Source organism: Elephas maximus, chromosome 1 (genome assembly GCF_024166365.1).
Source record: "Elephas maximus indicus isolate mEleMax1 chromosome 1, mEleMax1 primary haplotype, whole genome shotgun sequence".
In the NCBI taxonomy this organism is placed as follows: Eukaryota; Metazoa; Chordata; class Mammalia; order Proboscidea; family Elephantidae; genus Elephas; species Elephas maximus.
This window is the reverse complement of record NC_064819.1, coordinates 103,534,853-103,562,827: the sequence shown is the minus strand read 5'-3', so window position 1 is coordinate 103,562,827 and position 27,975 is coordinate 103,534,853. Positions and strand designations below refer to the sequence as shown.

Sequence of the window (27,975 nt, the reverse complement as noted above, 5' to 3'; positions counted from 1 at the left end):
TAAGAGCATTCCAGTAGAAAGAGCAGCAAGTTCAGAGGCTCTGATGTGGGGACAAGCTTGGCATGTTGGAGCAGCAGCCCAAGGTTTGGGGATCACCCTGCATTTAGTTATTTTTTCTTTTTGTATATTTATTGCAATTTCGACTCATTGGTTTGTCATACCTGCATATTCTGCTAAGTAATGCCATTATTTTTCTACTTTACCACAGGTTATCGTTGCCCTTTCAGAAAAACACCGTTCGCACATCCCCTATAGGAACTCCATGATGACCAGTGTCCTAAGGGACAGTTTGGGAGGGAACTGCATGACGACTATGATCGCCACAATCTCTTTAGAGAAGAGGAATGTTGACGTATGTTGTTCTTCTTATTGAACATCTCAGTCTGGTTTTCCTTGTTCATGTATGAGATGGACTTGAGGGTCCTGGTTGGGTTTCCACCTTTTCAGCTGGGTTGGGACATGCCTTCAGAGGTAAATACTATGCAAAGGTCACAGCTTTGGGTTATTTGCCAGCATTATAATAACCTCATTTACGAACTGACTTCATGTAGCACAGGATGGTTTGAAGATGCTTCATACACAGATTTTGGAGGGCCTGCTGGTAGGTTACTCACCTCTGCCAGAAAAATGAGAGAGGTGACCCATCAGCTTCTCCTGCTCGGTTTCGCCCCTGATTTCTAAGATCTTGGTAGTTTGAAAACATTCTTAAGGGGTGTCTCGTAGTATGCTACTGCAGAGTCTGGCACTAGACTGACTTTCCTGGGTAGTTTTAGAACCGGCTGATGTTTTATGCACTTCAGATGCAGAAACTCTCCAAAAGAGGAAAACAGGAAGCACCAGGGGACTTCTCAAAACAAGGCAGGTCCTGAGTGCATTGTAAGATGCTTTGAAAAGCCTTTCCTTTTGTTAAAAATATTTATTTTGCAGTCTTCTATGTTTGTGGATTATGGTACCCGCTATGATTATGATTTTATATGTATGGGTTTAACAGATCATTGGTTGTAAAACACAAAACAGTTGCTGCTTAGGGCCTTGGGATGTACTATGGTTTTGGCATTGATCTTTTAATAAGCCAAAACAAAAATCTGATTAAAAAAATATATATTCTAGGGCAAAGTTCCCTAATTTGGAGGCATGTCTTTTCCTCATTATATTTTATCCACATCACTCTTTAGGCGTGCATCTTTTCTTAATTTTTTTCCTGTGAACAAAAATTATGTTTTATCTAGAGAGAAATCACTCTCTATGCCATGACGTTTTAAGGAGATATTTTGCTTTCTTAGGAATCTATATCTACCTGCAGATTTGCACAACGAGTGGCGCTCATAAAGAATGAAGCTGTTCTTAATGAAGAAATTGATCCCAGATTGGTAAGCAACTTTTGATTAACTATGTTAAAAAAAAGTCAAAGTATATCAAAGATTCACTGAAGTTTGTGGGACACTTACTCTGTGCCAGACAATGTTCTAAGTACTTGAAATTTATTAACTCATGTAATCTTCACAGCAGCCTTATGAGTAGGTAGTATCTATGGCTCCATTTTACAGATGATGAAACTGAGGCACTGAGATATTAAATAACTTGTACAGGGTCTTAGTTCTGATAAGTAGAAAACCCTGACAGTCTGGCTCAAGAATCTGTGCTCTTAACTGCAGTTCCCCATTGCTTCACTGTTAAGTGTGCCATGATTCCTGGGGACTTACACAGCGTAATAATGTTGTTAGATGCCATTGAATCAGTTCTGACTCATAGCGACCCTCTGTGCAGCAGAACGAAACACTGCCTCGTCCTGTGCCCTCCTCACAATTATTGCTGTGCTTGAGCCCATTGTTGTAGCCACTGTGTCAATCCGTCTTGCTGAGGGTCTTCCTCTTTTTTGCTGACTCTTTGCCAAGCATGATATCCTTCTCCAGGGACTGGTCCAAACTATGTGAGACGAAGTCTCGCCATCTTCACTTCTTAGGTGGATTCTGGCTGTACTTCTAAGACAGATTTGTTCATTCTTCTGGCAATCCATAGTATATTAAGTATTCATCATCAACACCATAATGCATATGTATCAATTCTTCTTCAGTATCCTTATTCATTCATAATATTCATACTTATATTGTACACAGGTCTTAGCCTTTCAAAAAAATCAGTTTAGCCATCTGGAAACAATTATAAATGGACCATCTTTTAGGAAAGCTATACAGAAACAGAAGTCCTAAATGTTATTAAATAGAACCATACTTTGCATAACTGTCCCGTTACTTATTCTAAAGATTTTTAAAAATTAATAATGAGCTTGATCAATGTGTCAGTAGTAAAGTTTCTAGTTTATAACAATGAGTCCTGCTTTATCAAAGTGCTTTTATTTAAGAAAAATATTTTTAAGTTACACATCTTAGCTAAAAAAAAATCTTAGCTACTCATTATAAATTCAAATATTTTCTCCTTTCTGTATTTTGTTAGGCTTCTATAAAATGAAATGCAACACTATCAACTCTTGTCAATATTGAAAATAATGAAATAAAATATTTCAATTTTGTAAAATTCCATCATTTAGATTATATTATTTTTCAAATAATTCTGCTATTCTAAAAATTCCTGTAGAAAATAAACTGGTGTAAGCTTAGTAGTTTTCATTATAAAAAAGATGTGAAATCTTACCAATAGTACCTCCTTTACAAATTTTTCAAATTTTTTGTTGTCTATATTAATTACTTTCTCCTGATTGTTTGCCCTTCCTCCCCTGAAATCATTCCACTGAAGGGTAGAGGAAAAGGAAGAAAAAAAGAAGAATGGGGCTATCTGTTTTATCTTGATCATTACAGGGAGCACCAAGCTCCCCTGATGGAATTCTCTTCTGGAGAAACCAATAGGTGATGCAGGATCTATTTCCAGAACAGCCTTAGTCAGATACCAGCACATATAGTGCCCCAGTTGGAAAAGGGGGGGCAGAATTCAAAGGCATGAGTCAAGTGGAATTGAACTCTTTGGATAAATTCTTCTGCTGTCCCTACCCTGCCAGTACCCTTATAGCATAACTGTACACAGTGAGAAAGACAATCACAGAGTCATTAGTCTGAAGATAAAAATTAGTTCATAATTCAAAGAAAACAAGCGTACATTTGGGTTTTTTTTTTTTTCCTTTAAATTTGATTCGGAAGACATTTCTTTGAAGGAACTTGAGGAATTTGAAGAAAGGTAGGGATTTTCATGTGCTTGATGTAGGTCTCTGAGAGATTTTAAAAAAAGAGAGAAATCAGGAGTCAAAAGCTAATAGCTAATAATTGAACAAATGTTGAGGTCTTCCTGGTACAAAATAATCTGGTAATTGACAAGTGTTGTTTCCTGGTGTCTTTTATAATTGCTTCTAAACACTGACATTACTGTTAATTCGTCTACATGTGGAGCTTGTCTGAAGCACAAGTGAGAGATGGAAATTAATCCTCAAAACCACCCATGATATAAGACACCACTTGGGTGGGATTTGCTATATTATACTCCCAAAATATAATGGCAGACATGGAGCCGGATTCATATGATTTGGATCACCAAGGATTTGCCTTGCTTTCTTTACAAGTATTCCTTTGGTACCTCAAAGGAATGAGGTGATAAAAGAACTGTGAACAGGGTTAGAGTCTGTGGTGACTGGGAATGGGCCAAAATCATCTAAGGATAACTCCAATTCCAGAATAAGTGCCTGTAGTAATTTGATGGGAGGTGCGGTTGTAATAATCTCAAAACCATGAAAATTTGGCTTAGTTTTGAGATTTCAATTCAATAAGACAGAAAAATAATTTAGTTGTTAGATATGACCTTGAAAGCCTTACTAAAAGTAGAAAATATGGCACTATTATTAATTTAGTAGAGAGAGGGCTTAAATGAATGACTCATATAGCCCTTGTCTAAGAATTTTCATGCTGCATAACTTGATGATTCCAAGAATGTTTTTGAAAAGAAACAAACAAAACCCACTCAACCCTGTGCATTTAAATTCTAGGAGTAATGACATGTTTGAAATACTCAGCATCACGTTCTTTGGACCTTTTGGGTCCTGTTGATATGGTCCAGATAAGCTGAAACCCACCTTTATAAAATTTAACATACATCTTTTAAAACACATATCTGAGGTTGATGGAAGTAAGGGGATTCTCCAGGAACCAGAAACAAACCTGAGGCTACAATTGTTCTGGAGTGGAGGGGTGAAGGAGGTTATAACAAAAAGAAGTCAAAGTCCTAAGACCTTGCAAAGTGAGTGTGGACCAAAGACTCCTTCCCAACAATAGTGAAAAGTGGGTGTGGACCTAAGACATCTTCCCAACAATAGTGAAAAGGTGAACCAGAGCAAAATCTACCCACTGAAATAGGGAGATGTTAGGGAAGCTCATCTACCTTAGCCTGGGCTCTAGGTAGGAAAAAAAGGGGGGCTTCTCTGAAAATTTGAAATCCCAGGCTCTGCCTCACATGTGTTTGAAGTTCAAGTTTATATAACCCCCTGGATCTGGTAACCCTCAAGTCAAGAAAATAGAAAATGAACAATAAAGTAAACCCCAAATAGTAAAAAGACAAAAATTAAAAAGAGCAAAAATGAAGGAAAACAAAAATCAACATAAAGATACAGTGGAAAGAAACAACAAAACTTGAATTTTTTTTAATAGATTAACAAAATAAACAAATATCTGGAAAGATTGATTTAAAAAAAGAAGGCACAAATAGATAAAATAATATTTGGAATGAAAGGGGGACATAACTGTAGATACAGAAGATATTTTAAAATAATAGCAGACTATTTTGAATTACTTTAGACCAATAAATTTGAAACTTCAACAAAATAGCCAATTTCCTAGAAAAGTATAACACCAAAACCAACTCAAAAGAAATTTAAAAACCTAAATAAATCTACAACTAATAAATTGACTCAATGGTAACAAAGCTATCAGAAAAAAAATGAAAGAGAAGGAAAGAAAGAATGCAGTAGACCTATCTTAGGCTGGGTTATCTAGAGCAGCAAAACCAGTGAAGCATATAAATATATATAGAGAGAGAGGTTTATATCAAGGAAATGGCTTATGTGATTGTAGAGGCTGGAACATCCCAAATCCATGGATCAGGATAGAGGCTTCTCCTGATTCATGTAGCTGAAAGGGCTGGTGAACCCAAGGTCAGAGGATTGGAGAGCAGGGCTCTTGCTCACAGGCTGTGAAGACTGATGAATCCCAAGATCAGCAGGCAAGACCAAAAGGCTTCTCCTGATTCACATAGCTGTGGAGGCTGGTGAACCCAAAATCAGCAGGTCAGAGAGCAGGGTTCTTCCTCATAAGCTGTGAAGATTGACGAATCCCAAGATCAGCAGGTAAGCTGCTAGCTCAAGTCCCAAGAACCAGAGGTCAGAAAAACAGAAGCCAGCTGCAGGATCCAAAGTAGGCAAAAATCAAAACATCTGCTTATATCAGTTGCAGGCCTCACACCCAAGGAAACTCCCTTTCAACTGATTGGGTACTGACAGCAGATCCCATCATGGGGGTGATATAAACCCTGAGAGTCATGGTCCAGCCAAAATGACACACAATCTTAACCATCACAAGGCCCAATAGTTTTTTGTGAAGTTTTGAGTAGAGCCAAAGTTCCAGGAAGAGTAAAAACTTGATTCATCCTGCTAACTTTTGTTTTAGGAATTTTTCATTATGATCATAAGATCATTAAAATGATACCTGGTATCATGGCATAAACCAAGAAAAAAGCCATGGAAAAAATAAGCACCAAATTCAGGATAATGGTGATGGAGAATTAGGGAAGTCTATGTGACGCGGTAACCGAAAGGTTGTCAGCTTGAATCCACCAGCGGCCCCTTGGAAACTCCATGGGCCGGTTCTCCTCTGTACTGTAGGGTTGCTTTGAGTCAGAATTGACTTGACAGCAATGGGTTTGGGTTTGGGTTTGGGTTTGGGTTTGGGTTTGGGTTTGGGTTTGGGTTTGGGTTTGGGTTTGGGTTTGGGTTTGGGTTTGTTATACAAGGGTGGGAGCCCTGGTGGCACAATGGCAAAGAGCTCAGCTGCTGACCTAAAGGTTGACAGTTTGAATCCACCAGCTGCTCCTTGGAAACCCTATGGGCAGTTCTTCTCTGTTGTCTAGGGTCGCTGTGAGTCAAAATCAACTCGACGACAACAGGTTTGGTTTTTTTATACAAGAGTAAGAGCTTCAAAAGGGTTTGTGAGTTCTTATTTCTTAAGCTAAGTAGTGGGTACAAGAGAGTTCATCGTATTTTTCTTTATGTCCCTTCATATATATGAAATAGTTCATGCTAGAAAAATGATTTCATGAATTAAGTTGATTCATCACATTCAAAGATTACAAAAGTTATATGATTATCTCACTAGATGCAGAAAAAGCATTTAATAATATTAAACATCCATCCATACTTTTAAAAGACTTATCAAACTATGATATAAGTGAACATCCTTAAACTGATTAAGAATATAACCAAAAACCTACAGCAAACATCATGTTTAAAGGTGAGCTGTTAGAAGGAATAAAACAGGACTGTCTTAAGCATTGTTCTTGGAAGTCCTACCTAGGACAATGAGACAATAAAAACAAATGCAATGTATGAAGATTAGAAAAGAAGGGGAAAAAAATTTTTCATTACTTACATTCCATTTGATTGTTTATATAGAACATCTAAGAATATTTAATGATAAACAGAACCAAGAAAAAGTTCAGAAACTTATTAGATACATACCAAACCCACTGCTGTTGAGTTGATTACAACTCATAGCAATCCTGTAGGACAGAGTAAAATGCCCCAAAGAGTTTCCAAGGCTGTTAATCTTTACAGAAGCAGATTGCCACATCTTTCTCCCAAAGAGCGGCTGGTGAATTAGAACTGCTGACCTTTTGGTTAGCAGCCAAACACTTAACCACCGTGCTGCCAGGGCTCTTCATTGGATATATAACCCATATTTAAAAATTATCTTCCTATACCACATAAGCCAACAATGAGAAAATGCAGTTTTACAAACATTTCATTTATAATAACAGCAAAAACTTTTAAACCTAGTTAAAGACATATAAGATATTTGTCTTTAAAATTGTAAATTTTAAAGATATAAAGAAAATTATAAATCTGTATTGAAAGGGATCAGAGAATAACTATACCATGTTCATGGATAGAATGATTCAGTATCATTAATTTGATAAGTCTTACCAAATTAATCTTTTAATTCAATGCAATTCCAGTTAAAATTTGAGTACGCTTTGGTAGTTAAGCAAGCTGGGTCTAAAATTTATATGGAAGAGCAAGTGGCCAAGAATAGCCAAGTCTGTTCTGAGAAAGAATAAGATGGAAGGAACTTGTCCCATCTAGATGCCAAATTTCTTATGATACAGTAAATAGAAGTGTGGTATTGGCATCCGTATAGTCAAATTAAAAATATTTTCAACTGATAGCCCAGAAACAGTCGTATTCTTATCTGAAAACGTGTTATATAATAGAATTATAATTGTAAATCTCATATGGTTAGCCATATAAGAAAAATAAAATAAAATTAGATTGCTATCTCATACCTTATACAAAATAAAATCCACCTAAATTGAAAAAGCAAAGCTTTAAAACCATATATAGGAAAATGTTTGAATGATTTTGTGTCCTTAAGACAGATTTTCCTTAAGAAGACACAGAAGTACAGCTCGTAAAACAAGAAGTTGATAAATTAGATTACATTGAAATTTAAAGCTTTCATTTAACAAAAAGAACACTACAGAGTGTCAAACATGCCGTAGGTTGGGAGCCAGCGTGTCCACTGCATAAAACTAGCAAAGGATTCACATTCAGAATATATAAAGACGTTTGAAAATAAATAAGGAAAAGAAAATCAACTTAAGCAATTTAATTGAAACATGGGCAAGAATATGAATAAATAATTCCCAAAAATGAAACCCAAACAGCCAATATACGATGATCAACCTCACTAATAATCAGGAAAATGCAAATTAAAACTAAAATGAGATCCTGTTTTACATGGACCAGATTGGCAAAATTAAAATGCCTATTAATACCACACAGTGGCAAGGATGTGGGGGAAACAGGAACTTGCAAATATAGCTGGTGCGAATGTAAATTTGTACAACCACTCTGAAGGGCAATTTAACAATACACAGAAGAGGAAAATGCACATACTGTACAACTAACCAATTCTAGTTCTAGGTACGCACTATAGAAACACCCGCACGTGTGTCCAAAGAGATTTATGATAATGCTCACAGCAGCATTATTTGTCATGGCAAAAGTAAAAACCTAAATGCCCTTTAACGGGAGACACAGATAAATAAATTGTGATACATTCCTTTACTGCAATGTTATATATTCATGACAACTGGATGAACTAAAGCCACATGAAACAATATGTATAAATTCAAAAACATAAAGTAGGGGGAAACTAGTTACAATTACATATGTTATGATAACATTTACATGAAATTTAAGGCATACAAAATGATATCATACAGTATTTATGGATCCATACGTACATATGGAGTAAATGCATGAAAACATGTAGGGAAATGATATCCACTAAATGCAGTATAGTGAGCACCCCAGGAAGGATGGAAGGGAAAAGGGATTGGGGAATTACACAAGAGGGTTCCAGTTACATCAGTGATGTTGTATTTGCTAAAAAAGAAAAGAACTAAAGAGAAAAGAATCTGGAACCATCTTGGCAAAATGTTAAGATTTAAAAAAGCTGTTATGTGTGGGTCTTTTCCAACTATAGGGTCACTCTGAGTCGGAGGTTTTTTTGAGTTAGTAGGTATGGGAGTATACATTCCTGTATCCTTAAAATATTTCATAATTTTAAAAGATGTATCTTCTCTGTCACCAAGTTTACCTTAATGAGAAGTTGACGTTTGCTCGCCCACGTTGCCATTTGTAGGTGATTACACGTCTACAGAAGGAAATACAGGAACTGAAGGATGAACTAGCCATTGTCACTGGGGAGCAGAGGACAGAGGGACTCACAGAAGCAGAGCTCATTCAGTAAGCCTGCAGACTTTTTTTTCTCTCTCTAACAGTGAAAGCTTGTGTTAACTTCTTTGTTGGCCCTAATGTTATAAATTCACCTCAAAGCAGGAACGTCTCTGGGGACAGTCTGAAATTGCATTTAGGCGCCAGTTAAGAGTGGCGGCTTTCCATGAAAAGCTGGATAAGGCTGGCAGTGTTTTTGCCGCCTCAGCTTTGAGGAAGTAAAGAACAGAGCATAGAGAGGATGGGAATATCCTTCTCATGCCAGCTGAGAAAAGAGATTGTATAATAGTCATGCAACTTTAAAACACATACACCAAACACTCTTAAGCTGTGGATCTCAGATCTGAAAGAAATTCAAGAAACGTCCTTTGTATTAAACAGCATCTTACTGCAAGCACCAATTTATCCCATGCCAAAGTAAGCTCTCTCCTTTAATAAATAGATGGCCCATATATTATAGTTCAAACACTTGAAATGGGAATGAAAGCAGGTATTCAGGGATTTATACAAATGCAGCATCTTTCAGAGCCTTTAGATTTGCAGCCATGTGGCATATGGGTGGCACGGTGTAGCTTTCATCCCTCTCTGATCGTGAGCCACAATGGTGGGCTTTCTCTGCTGCATATTAAGCACTTGTGGAGTGGTAATAACGGACCAGGCTTAAAAAGCAGTAACATTTTCTGTTTTCAAAGAAGAAACTGAGCCATGCAAGATTTCTCTAAAGGTATACCGCCATTTCACCTTGCCCTCCCTCAGCAGAGGAAATGGTAAATAATAGAAACAATAAAATTTGTTTTCTTTAAACTATTTTATGACTGCCCCCAGAGGTATGTCTAGAGCTTAGAAGTCTTAAGCAAAGCTTCTATTATATTTGTAGCTTTCATTCTTCCCACTGCTGTCGAATCAATTCCAACTCAAAACGACCCTGCAGGACAGAGTAGAACTGCCCCATAGGGTTTCCAAGGCTGTAATTTTTACGGTGCTTGACTGCCACATCTTTCTCTCCCACAGCAGCTGGTGGGTTCAGACCTCCAACCATTCGGTTAGCAATTGAGCACTTAACCATTGCACCACGAGGGCTCCTTTAATTCTAGGACACTGTGCTTAATAATACAATAGTCCCCTAAGGCTTTCCTCCAAAAGACTGCTTTGTGGCATATTTGCAGTTAATGTGAAATATATTGCCAAAATTCCATTTTTGAGAATTTCATGTTATTCTTTGCAGTAACTTGGGATACTTTAGATACTGAGAAATTGGAAATGAGAATTCCTTCACTATGGTGCTCCCCTCGCCTACAAAAAGGAACTTACCAATTATTATCTTTGAAGATCTCACTTCAGAATTTTGATCTCCAAGTTAGTATCCAGCCAGAAAAACAAAACCATTCTAGACTTTTCAACACAGGAGATAGTATTGCTGAGAAGCTAAACAGGGAATGATGCAGTACTCCAGAGATCAATAACAGCAGGAACATCCTAAACTCCTAGAGCTAGAGGGACAGTGGAAGAAGATGGGTGTTACCAAAGCCTCAGAGATAGAGCTGACCAGCAGAAGCTAGACCATAATGAATGTCCTCTGATAGGAGCGGGGGCCGTAGTAGACCACAGGTGCTATCTATGACCTCATTCAAGGGGAGGGGGACCCCTGGTTTTTCCTTTTATCCCACCGTGCAACCTTCCACCAGTGCCTCACATTAGCTGAACTTACCTAGAATCCAGTAGTTGAAGGAGCCAGAGAATGTAGTTTCCTGTGGTGTAGAGTCATAGAGCAGAAGGATGGAAACTGGATCTAAGAGCAAACAGGGAAATGACCAGCATATCAAATAAGGACCATAAAATCTTCAGTGTTTTCACTAACTTCTATATATACTGTATATATTAAGTATTACTTAAGTGGCTCAGTTTAAGGGTAAGATTCTGAATATGGTGTTTTCAAAATGTGAAACTCAGTAAGTACATGCCGCAGGTTCCCTTCCCTGTACCAAATCTTGGAAATTATAGAACTGATATAAAGAAACACATGAATCTCTAACCACAACCAAAAATAAGAAGGGGACTCCTTAAGAGACTAGAAGCTTCAAGAAACAACTGAGAAACTGAAAGGTGGAGATGAGACAGCTAAGAGGAAAGGATAGACTAGGACATGGGTGTATCACCATGAAGGTTCCATGTCTGGAAGTACCAGGACCCTGACACAGGAGAGGGCTAGAAACAGCCAGCTAGCTTTTGGCTAAGCTATTGTATTAGGAGCAGTTGCCCTATTAACCCTGTGTACTCCTCCTTCCCATTTCCACCTAGTGGGTCAGTACTTAGCATGTAGAGACAGGGAAGGGCCCCAGGTAGCTGATGATGTCCAGGACAAAGAGGAACCAGATAACCTCTGAAGGTCAGCTAGTGACGTGCAGCCAAACACAGTGCTCTGCCCACCCTCAGCCCACCACCCGCCCCCCCCCCCCCCATTCTCACTGAAAACAGCATGGAGCACAACCTCCCACATCTGCTTCAGCTCCTCACACCAGGCTAGCCGCCCAGGCTGAGATAGCTGAGGTGAGTTCGCAAGCTGGGATGACTAGAAATATGAAGTCTGCCAACACTGAGAGAAACAAGAACAAGAATTTACAGCATAGAGGACTTCAGAACTGAACTTTACCAGAAGACTGGTTTATGTCCTTAGAGAAATAAAGAATGGTATTGCATTCATGAAACAAGCACGGAATCTCGCTTGATTCTTATAAAATACAATCAAAAAGAGATCTTGGAAATGAAAAAAACACAATTTTTGTCATTAAGAACTTAATGAGATTGCTCGATAGCAGAATTAAAAAACTGAGAGGCAAATTAGTGAGCTAGGTATGTAAAGGCTAAGGAATTCTTCCAGATGATCAAGAAGAAAAAGATTAAGAAATAGAAAGTTTAAAAGAAAAGAGTCATACAGCACAACCAAAGTAATAATGAGCATTTGAGCACATATGGATGGGTATAAGCAAATTAGAATATGGGTAGGTACAGATGTCCACATAGGTGAGAACAGATAGAAGTATCTATAAAGACAAACCCTTTGCCGTCAAGTTGATTCCAACTCATAGCGACTTTATAGGACAGAGTAGAGCTGCCCCATAGGGTTTCCAAGGATCAGCTGGTGGATTCAAACTGCTGACCTTTTGATTAGCAGCCATAGCTCTTAACCACTGTACCACCAAAGTTCCTAGAAGTGTCTGTAAACTAAAACCAAACCCAAACCCATTGCCACTGAGTCAATTCCAACTCATAGTGACCCTATTGGACAGAGTAGAACTGCCCCATAGGGCTTCCAAGGAGTGCCTGGTGGACTCAAACTTCTGACCTTTTGATTGGCAGCCTTAGCTCTTAACAACTACACCATCAGGGTTTCCAAAGTATAAAAAAAAAAAAAAAAAAAAACCCAGTGCCCACGTGTAAATACAAATATGTGGGTGCAGGCACATATATTCATTGAATACACAAATATGGATACTCCTCAGGCATAACCAGTTTCCAACACTGGTTTTCTGGGTTCAAAGACTTAGGACAATTGTCTCATGGGACAACTCATCAGTAGGCATAACATAGTTCGCAAAAATCATGATCTGCATCCTAGTGAAGTGAGTAGCATCTGACATCTTAAAAGCTTGCAAGCAGCCATCTAAGACACAACTACGGGTCTCTACTCACCAGGAGCAAAACAGTAAGAAGGTAACCAAAAAGCACAGAGAAGAAACAAGTCTACAAGAGCCACAACTTCATCTATTCTGAGACCAGAAAAATTAGATGGTGCCTGGCTACCACCACTGACCATTCTGACCAGGGCCACAATAGTTGGTCCTGGATAGAATGGGAGAAAAATATGGAGAAGAACTGAAATTCTTATTTAGAAAAAGCCAGATAAACTGGAATAGTAGAGAACAGAATACTCCCTAAGACTATTGCCTTGAAACACTCTTTAAACCTAGAACTAAACCTATCTCCTAAGATCACCTTTTAGTGAAATAGCAGAGTGGCACACAAAATAAAGGATATTACCCATAAGATTGGTTCCCTACCTAAAAGCCATGAGGATGAGACCAAAATGTTAACAATTTCTCAGAGACAAAGATGAGCATGTAAGGGGACAGGGAAACTAGAGTACTGGAAAGGGAATAAACAGAACACAATTAAAGAGAAGGTCGACACATTGTGATAAGTGTAACTAATGTCACTGCATAATTTGTGTGGAAATTGTCAAATGAGAACCTTACCTATGAGGTAAACTTTGACCAAGAACTCAGTAATTTTTTTTTTTTTTTTAAAGAAAAGAGTCATGAAGATTAACTCTAGATTTACCACTTTCTACCTGTTTTGAATGGATTTGGAAACCCTGGTGGTGTAGTGGTTAAATTGGAAACCCTGGTGGCGTAGTGGTTAAGTGCCACAGCTGCTAACCAAGAAGTTGGCAGTTCAAATCCGCCAGGCGCTCCTTGAAAGCTCTATGGGGTAGTTCTAGTCTGTCCTGCAGGGTCGCTATGAGTCAGAATTGACTCAACGGCAGTGGGTTTTTTTTTTTTTTAAGAATGGAATTATGTCCCCCCCTCCCCAAAATATGTTGAAGTCCTAACCACTGTAGCTGTGAATGTGACCTTGTTTGAAGAAATAGCGTTCTTCTTTTCAGATGTTTCAGTCACGTTAACAAGTCATATTGGAGCAGGGTAAGTCCTAACCTATATGACTGGTGTCATATAAAAGGGGAGAAAAAACCATGGAAACAGAGTTACGCACAGGAGAAAGACATCATGTGATGATCCGTCTACAAGCCCAGTAATGCCAGGAAACTCTCAGGACTATCAGATGCTAAAAGAGACAAGAAGGGGTCTTCTTCTAGAGCCAACAGAGCGAGAAAGAAAGAACATAGCCCTTCCGACACCCTGAATTCAGACTTCTAACTTCACACCAGCTGTTAGAAAATACATTTTTGTTCTTTAAAACAACTCACTTTGTGGTACTTTGTTATGGCAGCCATGGAAATCTAAGACACCACCTAATAGGAAAGGAGCCCTGGTGATGCAGTGGTTAAGCACTGAGCTGCTAACCAAAAGGTTGGCGCTTCGAATCCACCAGCCACTCCACAGGAGAAAGACGTGGCATTTGGTTTCCATAAAGATTATAGCCTTGGAAACCCTGAAGGGCAGTTCTACTCTGTTCTGAAGGGTTGCTGTGAGTCAGAATCAATTTGAGGACAGCTGGAAATGTATACCTGATATGAGCTTGTGGGGGGAAATAGAGATAATTCAGGGGAACTAATTGTTGAAAAAATAACATCCAATAATTGCCTAGAATTAAAAAAAAAGGGGGGGGTTCAGAATAAAAAGATTACCAAGCAGTATAGCCATATTGTATAAAATGCCTAGAACTGAAAATATGGACAAAAAAAACCCTAAGAGTTACCAGAGTGGGGAAAAAATTATTAAAAATCAAGGATCTGTTTTAGAGCAGACTTCTCATGAACAAATGTGAAAACAAGAACTAGTACTGAAAACCAAAATAAAAAAAGACCTTGAACTTAGATTCTTTATCTAGCCAAATTAGTATTCAAATGTAAAGGTGATGTAAAGGCATTTTTCAGACATGAAAGAGCAGAGAAGGATGCCCTTTATCACCACTCTTATTCAGCATTGTGCTGGAGGGTCCTAGCCAGAGCAATTAGGTTAGATAAAGAAATAAAGGGCATCCCAGTTGGTAAGGAAGAAGTAAAAGTACCTCTATTTGCAGATGACATGATCTTATACACAGAAAACTCTAAAGAATCCTCACAAAAACTACTGAAACTAATAGAAGAGTTCAGCAGAGTATCAGGATACAAGATAAACATACAAAAACCAGTTGGATTACTCTACACCAACAAAAAGAATATTGAGGAGGAAATCACCAAATCAATACCATTTACAGTAGCCCCAAACCAACCAAAACCAAACCCCCTGCCATTGAGTCAATTCCAACTCATAGTGACCCTATAGGACAGACTAGAACTGCCCCATAGAGCTTCCAAGGAGCGCCTGGCGGATTTGAACTGCCAACTTCTTGGTTAGCAGCTGTCGCACTTAACCACTACGCCACCAAGGTTTCCACGGTAGCCCCCAAGAAGATAAGATACTTAGGAATAAACCTTACCAGAGATATAAAAGACCTATACAAAGAAAACTACATGATACTACTGCAAGATCCAAGAGGCCTACATAAGTGGAAAAACATACCTTGCTCATGGATAGGAAGACTTAACATCGTAAAAATGTCTGTTCTACCAAAAGCAATCTGTAGATCCAATGAAATTCCAATTCAAATTCCAATGACATTTTTTAATGAGATGGAGGAACAAATCACCAACTTCATATGGGAGGGAAAGAGGCCCTGGATAAGTAAAGCATTACTGAAAAAGAAGAACAAAGTGGGAAGCCTCACTCTACCTGATTTTAGAACCTATTATACCGCCACAGCAGTCTAAGCAGCCTGGTACTGGTACAACAACAGATACATAGACCAGTGGAACAGAACTGAGAATCCAGACAAATCCATCCATATATGAGCAGCTGATATTTGACAAAGACCCAAAGTCAGTTAAATGGGGAAAAGACAGTCTCTTTAACAAATGGTGCTGGCATAACCAGGTAGCCATCTGCAAAAAAGTGAAACAAGAACCACACCGCTCACCATGCATGAAAACTAACTCAAAATAGATTAAAAACCTAAATATAAAATCTAAAACGGTAAAGATATGGAAGAAAAAAGAGAGACAATGCTAGGAGCCCTAATACGTGGCATAAACAGTATACAAAACATTACTAACAATGCAAAAGAGAAACTAGATAACTGGGAGCTCCTAAAAATCAAACACCTATGCTCATCCAAAGACTTCACCAAAAGAATAAAAAGATTACCTACAGACTGGGAAAAAGTTTTTAGATATCACATTTCGGATCAGTGTCTGATCTCTAAAATCTATATGATACTGCAAAACTTCAACAACAAAAAGACAAATAACCCAATGAAAAAAAATGGGCAAAGGATATGAACAGGCACTTCACTAAAGAAGACATTCAGGTAGCTAACAGATGCATGAGGAAATGCTCACAGTCATTAGCCATTAGAGAAATGCAAATCAAAACTACAATGAGATTCCACGTCACTCCAACAAAAAAAAAACAAGGCTGGCATTAATCCAAAAAACACAAAATAATAAATGTTGGAGAGTTGTGGAGAGACTGGAACACTTATACACTGCTGGTGGGAGTATAAAGTGGTACAACTACTTTGGAATTGATTTGGGGCTTCCTTAAAAAACTAGAAATAGAATTACCATACTATCCAGCAATCCTACTCCTTGGAATATATCCTAGAGAATTAAGAGCCTTTACACTAACAGATATATGCACACCCATGTTCATTGCAGCACTGTTTACAACAGCAAAAAGATGGAAGAAAACGAGGTGCCCATCAACAGATGAATGGATAAGTAAACTATGGTATATTCACACAGTGGAATACTACCCATTGATAAAGAACAATGTTGAATCCATGAAACATTTCATAACATGGAGGAAACTGGAAGGCATTATGCTGAGTGAAATTATTCGCAAAAGGACAAATATTGTATAAGGCCACTATTAGAAGAGCTGGAGAAGTAGTTTAAACAGAGAAGAAAATATTCTTTGATGGTTACGAGAGAGGGGAGGGAGACAGGGAGGGAGGAAAAGGGGTTTTCATTAGATAAGAATTATTTTAGGTGAAGGGAAAGACAACACACACTACAGGAGAGGTCAGCACAACTGGACTAAACTAAAAGCAAAGAAGTTTCCTGAATAAACTGAATGCTTCAAAGGCCAGCGTATCAGGGGTGGGGGTTTGGGGACCATGGTTTCAGTGGACATCTAAGTCAATTGGCATAATAAAATCTATTAAGAAAACATTCTGCATCCCACTTTGGAGAGTGGCTTCTGGGGTCTTAAATGCTAGCAAGTGGCCATCTAAGATGCATCAATGGGTCTCAACCGACCTGGAGCAAAGGAAAATGAAGAACACCAAAGACACAAGGTAATTATGAGCCCAAGAGACAGAATGGACCACATAAACCAGAGACTGCATCAGCCTGAGACCAGAAGAGCTAGGTGGTGCCCGGCTACAACCGATGACTGCCCTGACAGGGGACACAAAAGAGAACCTCTGAGGGAGCAGGAGAGCAGTGGGATGTAGACCCCAAATTCTCATAAAGAGATCAGACTTAATGGTCTGACTGAGACTAGAAGGACCCCAGAGGTCATGGCCCCCAGACCTTCTGTTAGCCCAAGACAGTAGCCATTCCCAAAGCCAACTCTTGAGACAGAGATTGGACTGGACTATGGAATAGAAAATGATAATTGTGAAGAATAAGCTTCTTGGATCAAGTAGACACATGAGACTATGTTGGCTTCTCCTGTCTGGAGGGGAAATGAGAGAGCAGAGGGGGTCAGAAGCTGGCCGAATGGACACAAAAATAGAGAGTGGAGGGAAGAAGTGTGCTGTCTCATTAGGGGCAGAGCAATTAGGAGTATAAAAATTTTTGTATGAGAGTCTGACTTGATTTGTAAACTTTCACTTAAAACACAATAAAAATTTAAAAAAAAAAAAAGAGTAGAGAAAAATTACAACTCTAGATCCTGTCTGAAGATCTTCTTGTTTGTTGCCATCAAGTTGATTCCAACTCATGGCTACCCCGTATGTGTCAGAATAGATCTGCTTCATAGGTTTTTTAAGGCTGTGACCTTTTGGACCTGGTAACACCCTGAATTCCAACTTCTAGCCTCACGAAAGAAGACTTCTAGCTTTCTAGCTGTGAGAAAATAGATTTTTGTCTGTTAAAACCACCCATTTTGTGGTATTTTGTTATGGCAGCCCTAGAAAACTAAGATGCCACCAGGCCTGTCTTCCAAGGTACCTCTGAGTGGATTCAAACAGCCAACCTTCTGGCTAGTAGTTGAGCACTTAACCATTTGTGCCATCCAGGGACTTCTGAAAGAACTACCACAGACTGTACTCCAGCAAAAAGAAAAATGCGATGAAGAAGAAATAATGAGCAAATTTTGGTATATCTTCTTTATGATACTTAGCATTATGTAGTATTTACCTTGTCTTTTGCCAAAATACTTGCCATTTATTAATGATTTTTTCTATTTAAAAGTTTTTTAAATAATAATAGAATTTGCCATCCACATGGGTTTAAAGTGGGTAGAATGGAGAGAAATAAAATTGGGACAACAGATTTAAAATACTGAAGGATTCTCAGACCTTGGACTGGCTTCTGTTGATGCAGAGAGAAAACATAAAAATGTCAGTCTGGAGAGATTCTACACAGACAGTACATATGTAAGGTTGCCATTAGTTGGTGGTGTGTGTATGTGTGTGTGTGCAGCTAGTTAATTCACTCTTCCTTCATTCATTTGACATTTTTTATCCATTTAATACTCACAAAACACTACCCTATTCCCCAAGAGAAACGCAAACATGAATAAGACCTAGATAAGCTCTCCATAGACTCACAATTTAGTGGTGGTGACACACGCAAGCCCGAATGATGATGATACAGCACACAAGTATTATGAAAAGCTATAAACAAAAACACAATGGGATTGCAGAGATAGTAACGATTAATTTTGAGCTCAGGAATCATGTCAGACTAGTTCATGTGCTACCAAATAAACATCAGCAATTCTCAGTGTAATGACTTCTCTACTGTCAAAGTAATTGTCGTATATAGCATCACATCTTACTATAGGTAGGAAGGGCAAATGTTGCAAACCACATCTACCTTGCCAAAGCAAAGCATATGGGTTCATAATAATCAGGTAAGTTTAGTGCTTGTTTAGGTAATGAGTTTTGTTGTTATTGTTTTTGCTATATCCTTGATGTAGTTATTTTTTGCTGTAATTAGCTAGTTGAATATTAGTACAATCTAAAATTCAGTAGATTTAAGTGAGTCCTTTTAAATCTTAAAGTAAAAGGGATAAGCCAGAATTTCTTCCTAATGGGTCACTGCTATTTACCACTATTAGTCTGGAATTCTTTGTCTTCTAGGGCCCCTGGACATTTACCCAGGATTATGGATCAGCTTTAGTCCTCTCATTGCACCCAGACCCCCAGGTGGTAGGGCAGGAGTGTGGATAATGGGGTTGAAGAGAGCAAGAGCCCCATAGCCTGGTAGAACTGAGTGGCAGAAATGATCTGGGTATTTTCCACTTCTCTGTCCTGATGATTCCTGCTTATGCTGACTGGCATGGCATAAGCACATTCCTGTTGGGGATTCTCTGAAGGATGTCAGAAGGTAGATATTTAATAGATATGGTATTCTATGTAGTGTGCATTGGGCAATTTGGAGATGTCAGTTAGTATCCAGCCCTATCACATTTTTTGAACCATTTACCAAAATTTCAGTTTTTAATGTAAATATTTGCTGCATAAACTTACAAAAAAAATCAAATGTGTTGCCATCCAGTCTATTCCAATTCATAGTTACCATATAGGACAGAGTAGAACTGCCCCATAGAGTTTCCAAGAAAGTGCCTGGTGGATTTGAACTCCTAACCTTTTGGTTAGAAGCTATAGCACTTAACCACTATGCCACTATTGACTTAGATGCTTTAACTGAAGAGATTTTCAGATGTTAGCCTCCAGTTATTGTGACTTTTTAAGTTTACATCTTTTTTTGCCTGGATAAATTTGAAAGAACACATGTGGATGAAGGCTGTATAGCCAAGTTAATGTTTATGCAGAACTTCTTGAGTGAAGATTTGATTCTCATTGATTCTCTAAACAAATACCCCTTTGTTCCTCTGGTAAAACAATAAGCCCCTAGGTCTTTGGCTAGGATGGAAGCATTATATGCTGACAAATGTAAGTGAGTGAAATATTTTCTGCGGAGCAGCATTTTACTTCTGAGATGGAACTGAACTAGATTTCATGGGCTCATAGTTTGCCGAAAGTGTCTGGATACTATCAAACATCTGAATCTTTTTTAACAGGAAAAAAAAAATTCTTATGCACGTCGGTTAATTTTTCAACCTGAATTTATTGAGCACCCACTTAATGATAATTATTTTAATAGATGCTTTTGGGGATTCAGGAGTATAGGATACAGAAAATATCTAAAGAATTATTATTTTATTGGGGGGAACCATACATACACACACACACACATAAATATATACACATAGTATATAAACAGAGATCATGATAGTAGAAAGAATAAATGAACACAGAATTTTAAAACCTTAATTCCAGTTCTAATTCTACTCATATTAATTTTCTAACATCTCTCTAGACTTAGGTTTCCTTTGTGTAAAGTGAATAAAGTGAGAGTTGCACTAAATGATCTATATGTGCTCTTTCAGCTTCAGGTTTTTAACTTTCAGTTTATTATATATGGTTTGATACAGTATTTACTCAATATGTATGATAATAAAAAGTTAAATCATTCCATAAGTATTCAGAAATGGGGGGAAGTCCCTGCAGATTATACCTATGGAGTAAGCTGAATAAGCCTTAAAGGATGTCAAGAGAGAGAAGGTATCATTCTAAAATGAAGGAGACCACGTAAAGATATAGAGAAGAAATGAGGAGTGTGAAGAGCGTGTCAATCCATCTCCTTGAGGGTCTTTCTCTTTTTCACTGACCCTCTACTTTACCAAGCATGATGTCCTTCTCCAGGGACTGATCCCTCCTGACAGCATGGCCAAAGTATGTGAGAGGTAGTCTCGCCATCCTTGCTTCTAAGGAGCATTCTGGTCTTAACTTCTTCCAAGACAGATCTGTTCATTCTTTTGGCAGTCCATGGTATATTCAATATTGTTTGCCAACACCACAATTACAAAGGCGTCATTCTTCTTAGGTCTCCCTTATTCATCTTCCAGCTTTTGCATGCATATGAGGCAATTGAAAATACCGTGGCTTGGGTCAGGTGCACCTCAGTCTTCAAGGTGACATCTTTGCTTTTCAGCACTTTAAAGAGGTCTTTTGCAGCAGATTTGCCCAATGCAATGTGATGTTTGATTTCTTGTCTGCTGCTTCCCTGGGTGTTGATTGTGGATTCAGTAAAATGAAATCCTTGAAAACTTCAGTCTTTTCTCCATTTATCATGATGTTGCTTATTGGTCCAGTTGTGAGGATTTTTGTTTTCTTTATGTTGAGGTGTAATCCATACTGAAGGCTGTGGTCTTTGATCTTCATCAGCAAGTGCTTCGAGTCCTCTTCACTTTCAGCAAGCAAGGCTGTGCCATCTGCATAACGCAGGTTGTTAATGAATCTTCCTCCAATCTTGATGCCCTATTCTGCTTAATAGAGTCGAGCTTCTTGGATTATTTGCCCAGGGTACAGGTTGAATAGGTATGGTGAAAGGATACAACCATGACACCCACACACACCTTTCTTGACTTTAAACCACACAGTATCCCCTTTTTCTTTTCAAACGACTGCCTCTTGATCTATGTACAAGTTCCTCATGAGCACGATTGAGTGTTCTAGAATTCTCATTCTTTGCAATTTTATCCGTAATTTGTTATGATCTACATAGTTGAATGCCTTTGCATAGTCAATAAAACACAGGTAAACATCTTTCTGATAGTATCTGCTTTCAGACAAGATCCTGACATCAGCAATGATATCCCTGGTTCCACGTCCTCTTCTGAATCCGGCTTGAATTTCTGGTAGTTCCCTGTCGCTATACTGCAGCAGCTGTTTTTGAATGCTCTTTAGCAAAATTTTACTTGAGTATGATATTAATGATATTGTTAGATAATTTCCACATTCTGTTGGATCTCCTTTCTTTGGAATGGGTATAAATATGAATCTCTTCCAGTTGGTTGGCCAGATTGCTGTCTTCCAAATTTCGTGACATAGAGGAGTGAGTGCTTCCAGTGCTGCATCTACTTGTTGAAACACCTCAATTAGTATTCCGTCAACTCCTGGAGCCTTGTTTTTCACCAATTTGTTCAGTACAGCTTGGACTTTTTCCTTCAGTACTACCAGTTCCTGGTCATATGCTACCTACTGAAATGGTTGAATACCGATCAATTATTTTTGGTGTAATGACTCTGTGTATCCCTTCCATCTTCTTTTGATTCTTGCGTCGTTTAGTATTTTCCCCATAGAATCCTTCAATAGTGCAACTCGAGGATTGAATTTTTTCTTCAGTTCTTTCAGCTTGAGAAATGCCAAACTTACTCTTCCCTTTCAGTTTTTTATCTTCAGGTCTTTGCACATGTCATTATAATACTTTATTTTGTCTTCTCAAGCCACCCTTTGAAATCTTCTGTTCAGTTCTTTTACTTCATCATTTCTTCTTTTTGCTTTAGCTACTTGATGTTCAAGAGCAAGTTTCAGAGTCTCTTCTGATATCTATTTTAGTCTTTTCTTTCTTTCCTGTCTTTTTAATGACCTCTTGCTTTCTTCATGGATGATGTCCTTGATGTCATTCCACAACTTGTCTGGTCTTCGGTCATTAGTGTTCAACGCATCAAGTCTATTCTTGAGGTGGTTTCTAAATTCATGTGGGATATACTCAAGGTCGTACTTTGGCTCTCATGACTTGTTTTAATTTTCTTCAGCTTCAGCTTGAACTTGAATATGAGCAATTGATGGTCTGATCCAAAGCTGACCCCTGGCCTTGTTCTGACTGTTGATATTGAACTTTTCCATCATCTCTTTCCACAGATGTAGTTGATTTGATTCTTGGGTATTCCATCTGGTAAGGTCCACTTGTATAGTCACTGTTTATGTTGTTGAAAAGAGGTCTCTGCAATGAAGAAGTTGTTGGTCTTGCAAAATTCTATCATGGGATCTCCGGCATTGTTTCTGTCACCAAGTCCGTATTTTCCAACTACGGATCCTTGTTTGTTTCCAGCTTTCGCATTCCAATCACTAGTAATTATCAGTGCATCTTGTTTGCATGTTCAATCAATTTCAGACTGCAGAAGTTGGTAAATTTTTCAATTTCTTCATCTTTGGCATTAGTAGTTGGTGCATAAATTTGAATAACAGTCATATTAACTGGTCTTCCTTGTAGGCGTGTGGATATTATCCTATCACTGACAGCATTGTACTTCAGAATAGATCTCGAAATGTTCTTTTTGATGATGAATGCAACACCATTCCTTTTCAAGTTGTCGTTCCCAGCATAGTATACCATATGATTGTCTGATTTCAAATGGCCAATACCAGTCCATTTCAGCTCACTAATGCCAAGGATTTTAATGTTTATGTGTTCCATTTTTTTTGACAATTTCAATTTTCCCAGATTCATACTTCATACATTCTATGTTCCTATTATTAATGGATGTTTGCAGCTGTTTCTTCTCATTTCGAGTTTGCCACATCAGCAAATGAAGGTCCTGAAAGCTTGACTCCAACCGTGTCATTAAGGTTGACTCTACTTTGAGGAGGCAGCTCTCCCCCAGTCACATTTTGAGTGACTTCCAAGCTGGGGGGGCTCATCTTCTGGCACTATTCAGACAATGTTCCGCTGCTATTCATACCATTTTCACTGGTTAATTCTTTTCGGAAGTAGACAGCTGGATCCTTCTTCCTAGTCCATCTTAGTCTGGAAGCTCAGCTGAAACCTGTCCACCATGGGTGACCCTGCTGGTATTCAAATACTGGTGGCATAGCTTCCAGCATCACACCAACGTGCAAGTCGCCCACCATATGACAAATTGACAGACATGTTTGTGATTTGAGAGTATTCTAATTTGTTGATTCACTTAATAAATGTTGACTCTGCTTATTGTTTGTGATAAGCACTATTCCACATGCTGAACATACAGAAATGAACAAACAGGGTCCTTGCCCTCATAGAGCTTACTTACATTCTAGTGGAAAGGGAGACAACATAAAAAATAAATAAATAAAATACAGAGCATTTCACATAGCAGGAAGTGCAAAAGGAAGAATAAAATAGGAGTTTCAATTTTAATAGGGTGACTATGGAAGGACTTACATGATGAATACTTTGACTTACATAATGAATACTATTTTTCAGGGTTATTATTCTGATAACAATGGACAAAATTAGCTAGAATGAGAAATCTGGAAGATACAATCAAGTTTGGAGACATGATGAGAGAAGAGACTTGAGGGATAACAGGGAGAATGGGAAGGAAGAAACAAACCTGAGAGATTTTGTAAAGGAAGAATCAATAGCATTGATGGCTACAGATATTAATGAGATAAGGGGTGCGGGGATAGTAAAAACTCAAGTCTTTAAAACAGATTACCAGGGATGGAAAATTTTGGAAAGAAAGTCAGTTGAGAATAAGAAAAAGAAGTATTCTGTTTTTAATATATAATGTTAAACCATATGATGTTCAGCTTCAATTATGAAATTTTAGCAGAAAACTGGAGCTGAAGATTTTACATATTGGAGTGATTGGTATTTATATAATATTGAGATCAAGACCAAGGGTCAACTAGAAATTCTCTGATCTAATTAGAAGTAGATAATAATCAGGATCCACAGGACCCTGTCTTCCTACATTCAAGCCTACTGTAGGCAGGTTGCCAGCTGAATTTATCTCTTAGCTACATCACCCCATCCCTGCTCCCCCTTATCTATTTACATATAATTAAATGTTCCATTCATTGGGTATTTTCCAATGGGAAAAAATTTCCTTTGTGACTCAGAGAATTAAAAATAAACAATGTAGAAAGAGGAGATATTAAAAGGATAACAAGGGACTATGATGAACAACTTTATTACAATAAATTGTTAACTTAGATAAAATTGACAAATTTTTAAAAGACACCGAATGCCAAAGCTCACTTAAGAGAAACTGACCACCTGAATAGCCCTATATCTATATAAGAACTTGAATTTGTAGTTAAAAAACCTTCTGACGAAGAACACTCTGGGCCCAAGCGGCATCATTATGAATTCTACGAAACATTTAATAAAGAAAGAATACTAATTCTATATATACTTTTGCAGAATTGAGGTGGAAGGAGTAAGTTTGAACTCATCTTACAAACCCGTCATTACCCTAATATTAAAAGTAGACAAATGTATTACAAAACATTAGTAAATCAAGTCCAGTAACATGTAAAATGGATAATACATCGCAACCAAGTGGAGATTATCCCAGGAATGCAAGATTGGTTTAACACTGAAAAGTGAATCAGTGTCATCACATCAACAGACTAAAGAAAAGAAAAATCTGATCATCATCTTAATATACGCAGACAAAGCACTTGATAAAATTTAGCATATATGCATGATAAAAATTCTTAGAAAATTAGGAATAGAAGGGAGCTTCCACAACCTGGTAAATGGCATCTTCAGGAAAAAAAAAAAAAAAAAAAAAAATACAGCTAATAAAATAATTAACAGTAAAAGAACGAATGCTTTCTCCTTAAAATAGGAAACAAAGCGAGAATGTCCTTTCTCACTACTTCTATTCAACATCATGCTGAAGGATCTCTTCTTCATTTTTTTGAAGAATCTGCCCCTGGTGGCGTAGCGGCTAAGTGCTACGGATGCTAACCAAAGAGTCAGCAGTTCGAATCCACCAGGCGCTCTTTGGAAACTCTATGGGGCAGTTCTACTCTGCCCTATAGGGTCGCTATGAGTCGGAATCAACTCGACGGCACTGGGTACTGGGTTTACTGAAGGATCTAGTCAATGCAAGAATGTGAGAAAAGCATGTAAAAGGCATACAGAATTGGAAAGGAAGCAGTAAAACTGTCTTTATTTACAAACATGATAGATAATCTGTGTAGCAATTCTCAAAGAATCTACACAAAAGGGTGCTGGAACTAACAAGCAAGTTTAGGAAGGTTGCAGGATGCAAGGTCAATATACAAACTCAATTGTGTTTCTATGTACCAAAAATGAACAATTAGAAATTTAAAAAAATATCATTTACAATACCATCAAAAATCATAAAATACAAAAAAGAAAAAATATAATACTTGGGGTAGATCTAGGAAAATATGTGCAAGATTTGTATGCTGAAAACTATAAAACATTGATAAGAAAAATCAAAGAGTACGTAAGTAAATGCAGAGATGTACCATGTTAGTGGATCAGACTATTCAACGTTACTAAGATATCAATTTTCTCCAAAATGACCTATAAATTTAATGCAGTCCCAATCAGAATTCCAGCAGGCTTTATTTTGATGTGAATTGACAATCTGATTCTAAAATTTATGGAAATACAAAGAAACTATAATAGCTAAAACAACTTTGTAAAAGAAGAATAACCCTTATCTTAAACTATATGTGCATATTTATCCAAAATGCATCATAAACCTAAATGTAAAGCCTAAAATATAAAACTTCTGTAAGAAATATAGGACAGATCTTTGTCGCCCTGGATTAGGCAAGGATTTCTTAGGACATAAAAAGCATGAACTAAAAAAGACAACTTGGACATCATCGAAATTTAAAACTTCTGCCAGAGATTGGGAGAAATTATTTTAAAAGCATGTATCTGACAAAGAACTTGTACCCAGAATACATAAAGAACTGCCACTACTCAATCATAAGAAAATAATAAAAATATGGACAAAAGATTTGAACAGATACTTTATCAAAGATTACTTTATCTGATACCATATAAGGACATGAAAACTCAACATCAGTAGTCATTTAGGGAAATACAATTAAAACCATTATGAGATACTACTGTACAGTTATTAGAATAGCTTTAAAAAACTGACAATAATGAGTGCTGGTGAATATGCAGAACAGCTGAAACTCTCATACATTGCTGGTGGGCATGTATGTGGTACAACCACTTTGAAAAGAAATTTGGCAGTTTCTTATAAAGTTAAACATAACACTTACCTACCATGAATCCAGCAATCCCAATCCTAGGTATTTACCCATGAGAAATGAAGACATAAGTCCACAAAAAGACCTCTACATCAATATTTATAGCAGCTTTATTCGTAATCACTCAGAACTGGAAACAATCCAAATGTCCCTCAACTGGTTAGTGACTAAACAAATTGTGGTACAGCCATACAATGGAATTCTCCTGAACAATAAAATGAATAAACTATTGATACATGCAACAACTTGGGTAAATCTCAAAAGCATTATGCTAAGTGAAAGAAGCCAGACACAGATGACTACATACTATATGATTCCACTAATATGATGACATTCTATGAAAGGTAAAATTATGGAGACAGAAATCAGATCAGTGGTTGCCAGAGTTGCTAGTGGGGGAGGAGACTGATTACAAAGAGGTAAGAGGGAACTGTTTAGGGTGATTAGAATATTCTATATCTTGATTTTGGTGTTGGTTATACAACCATACATGCTTTTCAAAACTCATAGCATTGTACATCTAGAAAAGGTGAATTTTACTATATGTAAATTTACCTTAATTAATCTCATTTTTAAAAAATTGGAAAAACTTGACGACAAAAGATAATATAAGTTAAAAGACCAGTCATCAAATGAGATAGAACTATACAGTGAGGAATTTTCCTTTAGGTAGAAATTTACCATGGTTTGCTTAATAACGTCGACTTGTCTTTGACCTCAAGTCCTTCAAAGCACCCATACATAACTTTCTGTGATTAATTATTACATATACAAGTTGAACAGACCTTCCTCAACTTTCTGCTCTGCTACCAAACCTACAAATGGACCTGTGTCTGCAGCCATTCTTTCCTTCTTCACTGTTAAAATAGAGAATATGTCCCTTCTCCTGTCTAGAGTTAATCTTCCCAGCTGTGCTTTGAATCCCAGCCCCATCTGCCATTTCAGGAACCTTACTCTCCCTTATATTTTTCTTTTATCTTCAACTTCTCCTTCTTTATTGGATTCTTCTTATAAATGTTTAAATGGGTCCAGATCTTTCCCATATTTAAAATAAAAAGAAGCTCTCCCTTTATCCTCTCCCTTTACCTCCCCGTCTGCCTACTTCTCACTTTCTTCTCCTATAAGCTAAA

General features: G+C 37.7%; 1 protein-coding gene across 5 annotated transcripts in view; it reads left to right on the top strand.

Moving 5' to 3' along the window:
• Positions 1 to 27,975, top strand: part of KIF6 (kinesin family member 6) — a 560,205-nt gene that overhangs the window by 214,287 nt on the left and 317,943 nt on the right. For all 5 annotated transcript variants that reach the window (XM_049891330.1, XM_049891334.1, XM_049891323.1 and 2 more), the window contains 3 exons: positions 209 to 352; positions 1,284 to 1,370; positions 8,916 to 9,019. In XM_049891330.1, the coding sequence (XP_049747287.1) occupies positions 209 to 352; positions 1,284 to 1,370; positions 8,916 to 9,019 (335 nt within the window). The remainder of the gene's footprint in view (positions 1 to 208; positions 353 to 1,283; positions 1,371 to 8,915; positions 9,020 to 27,975) is intronic.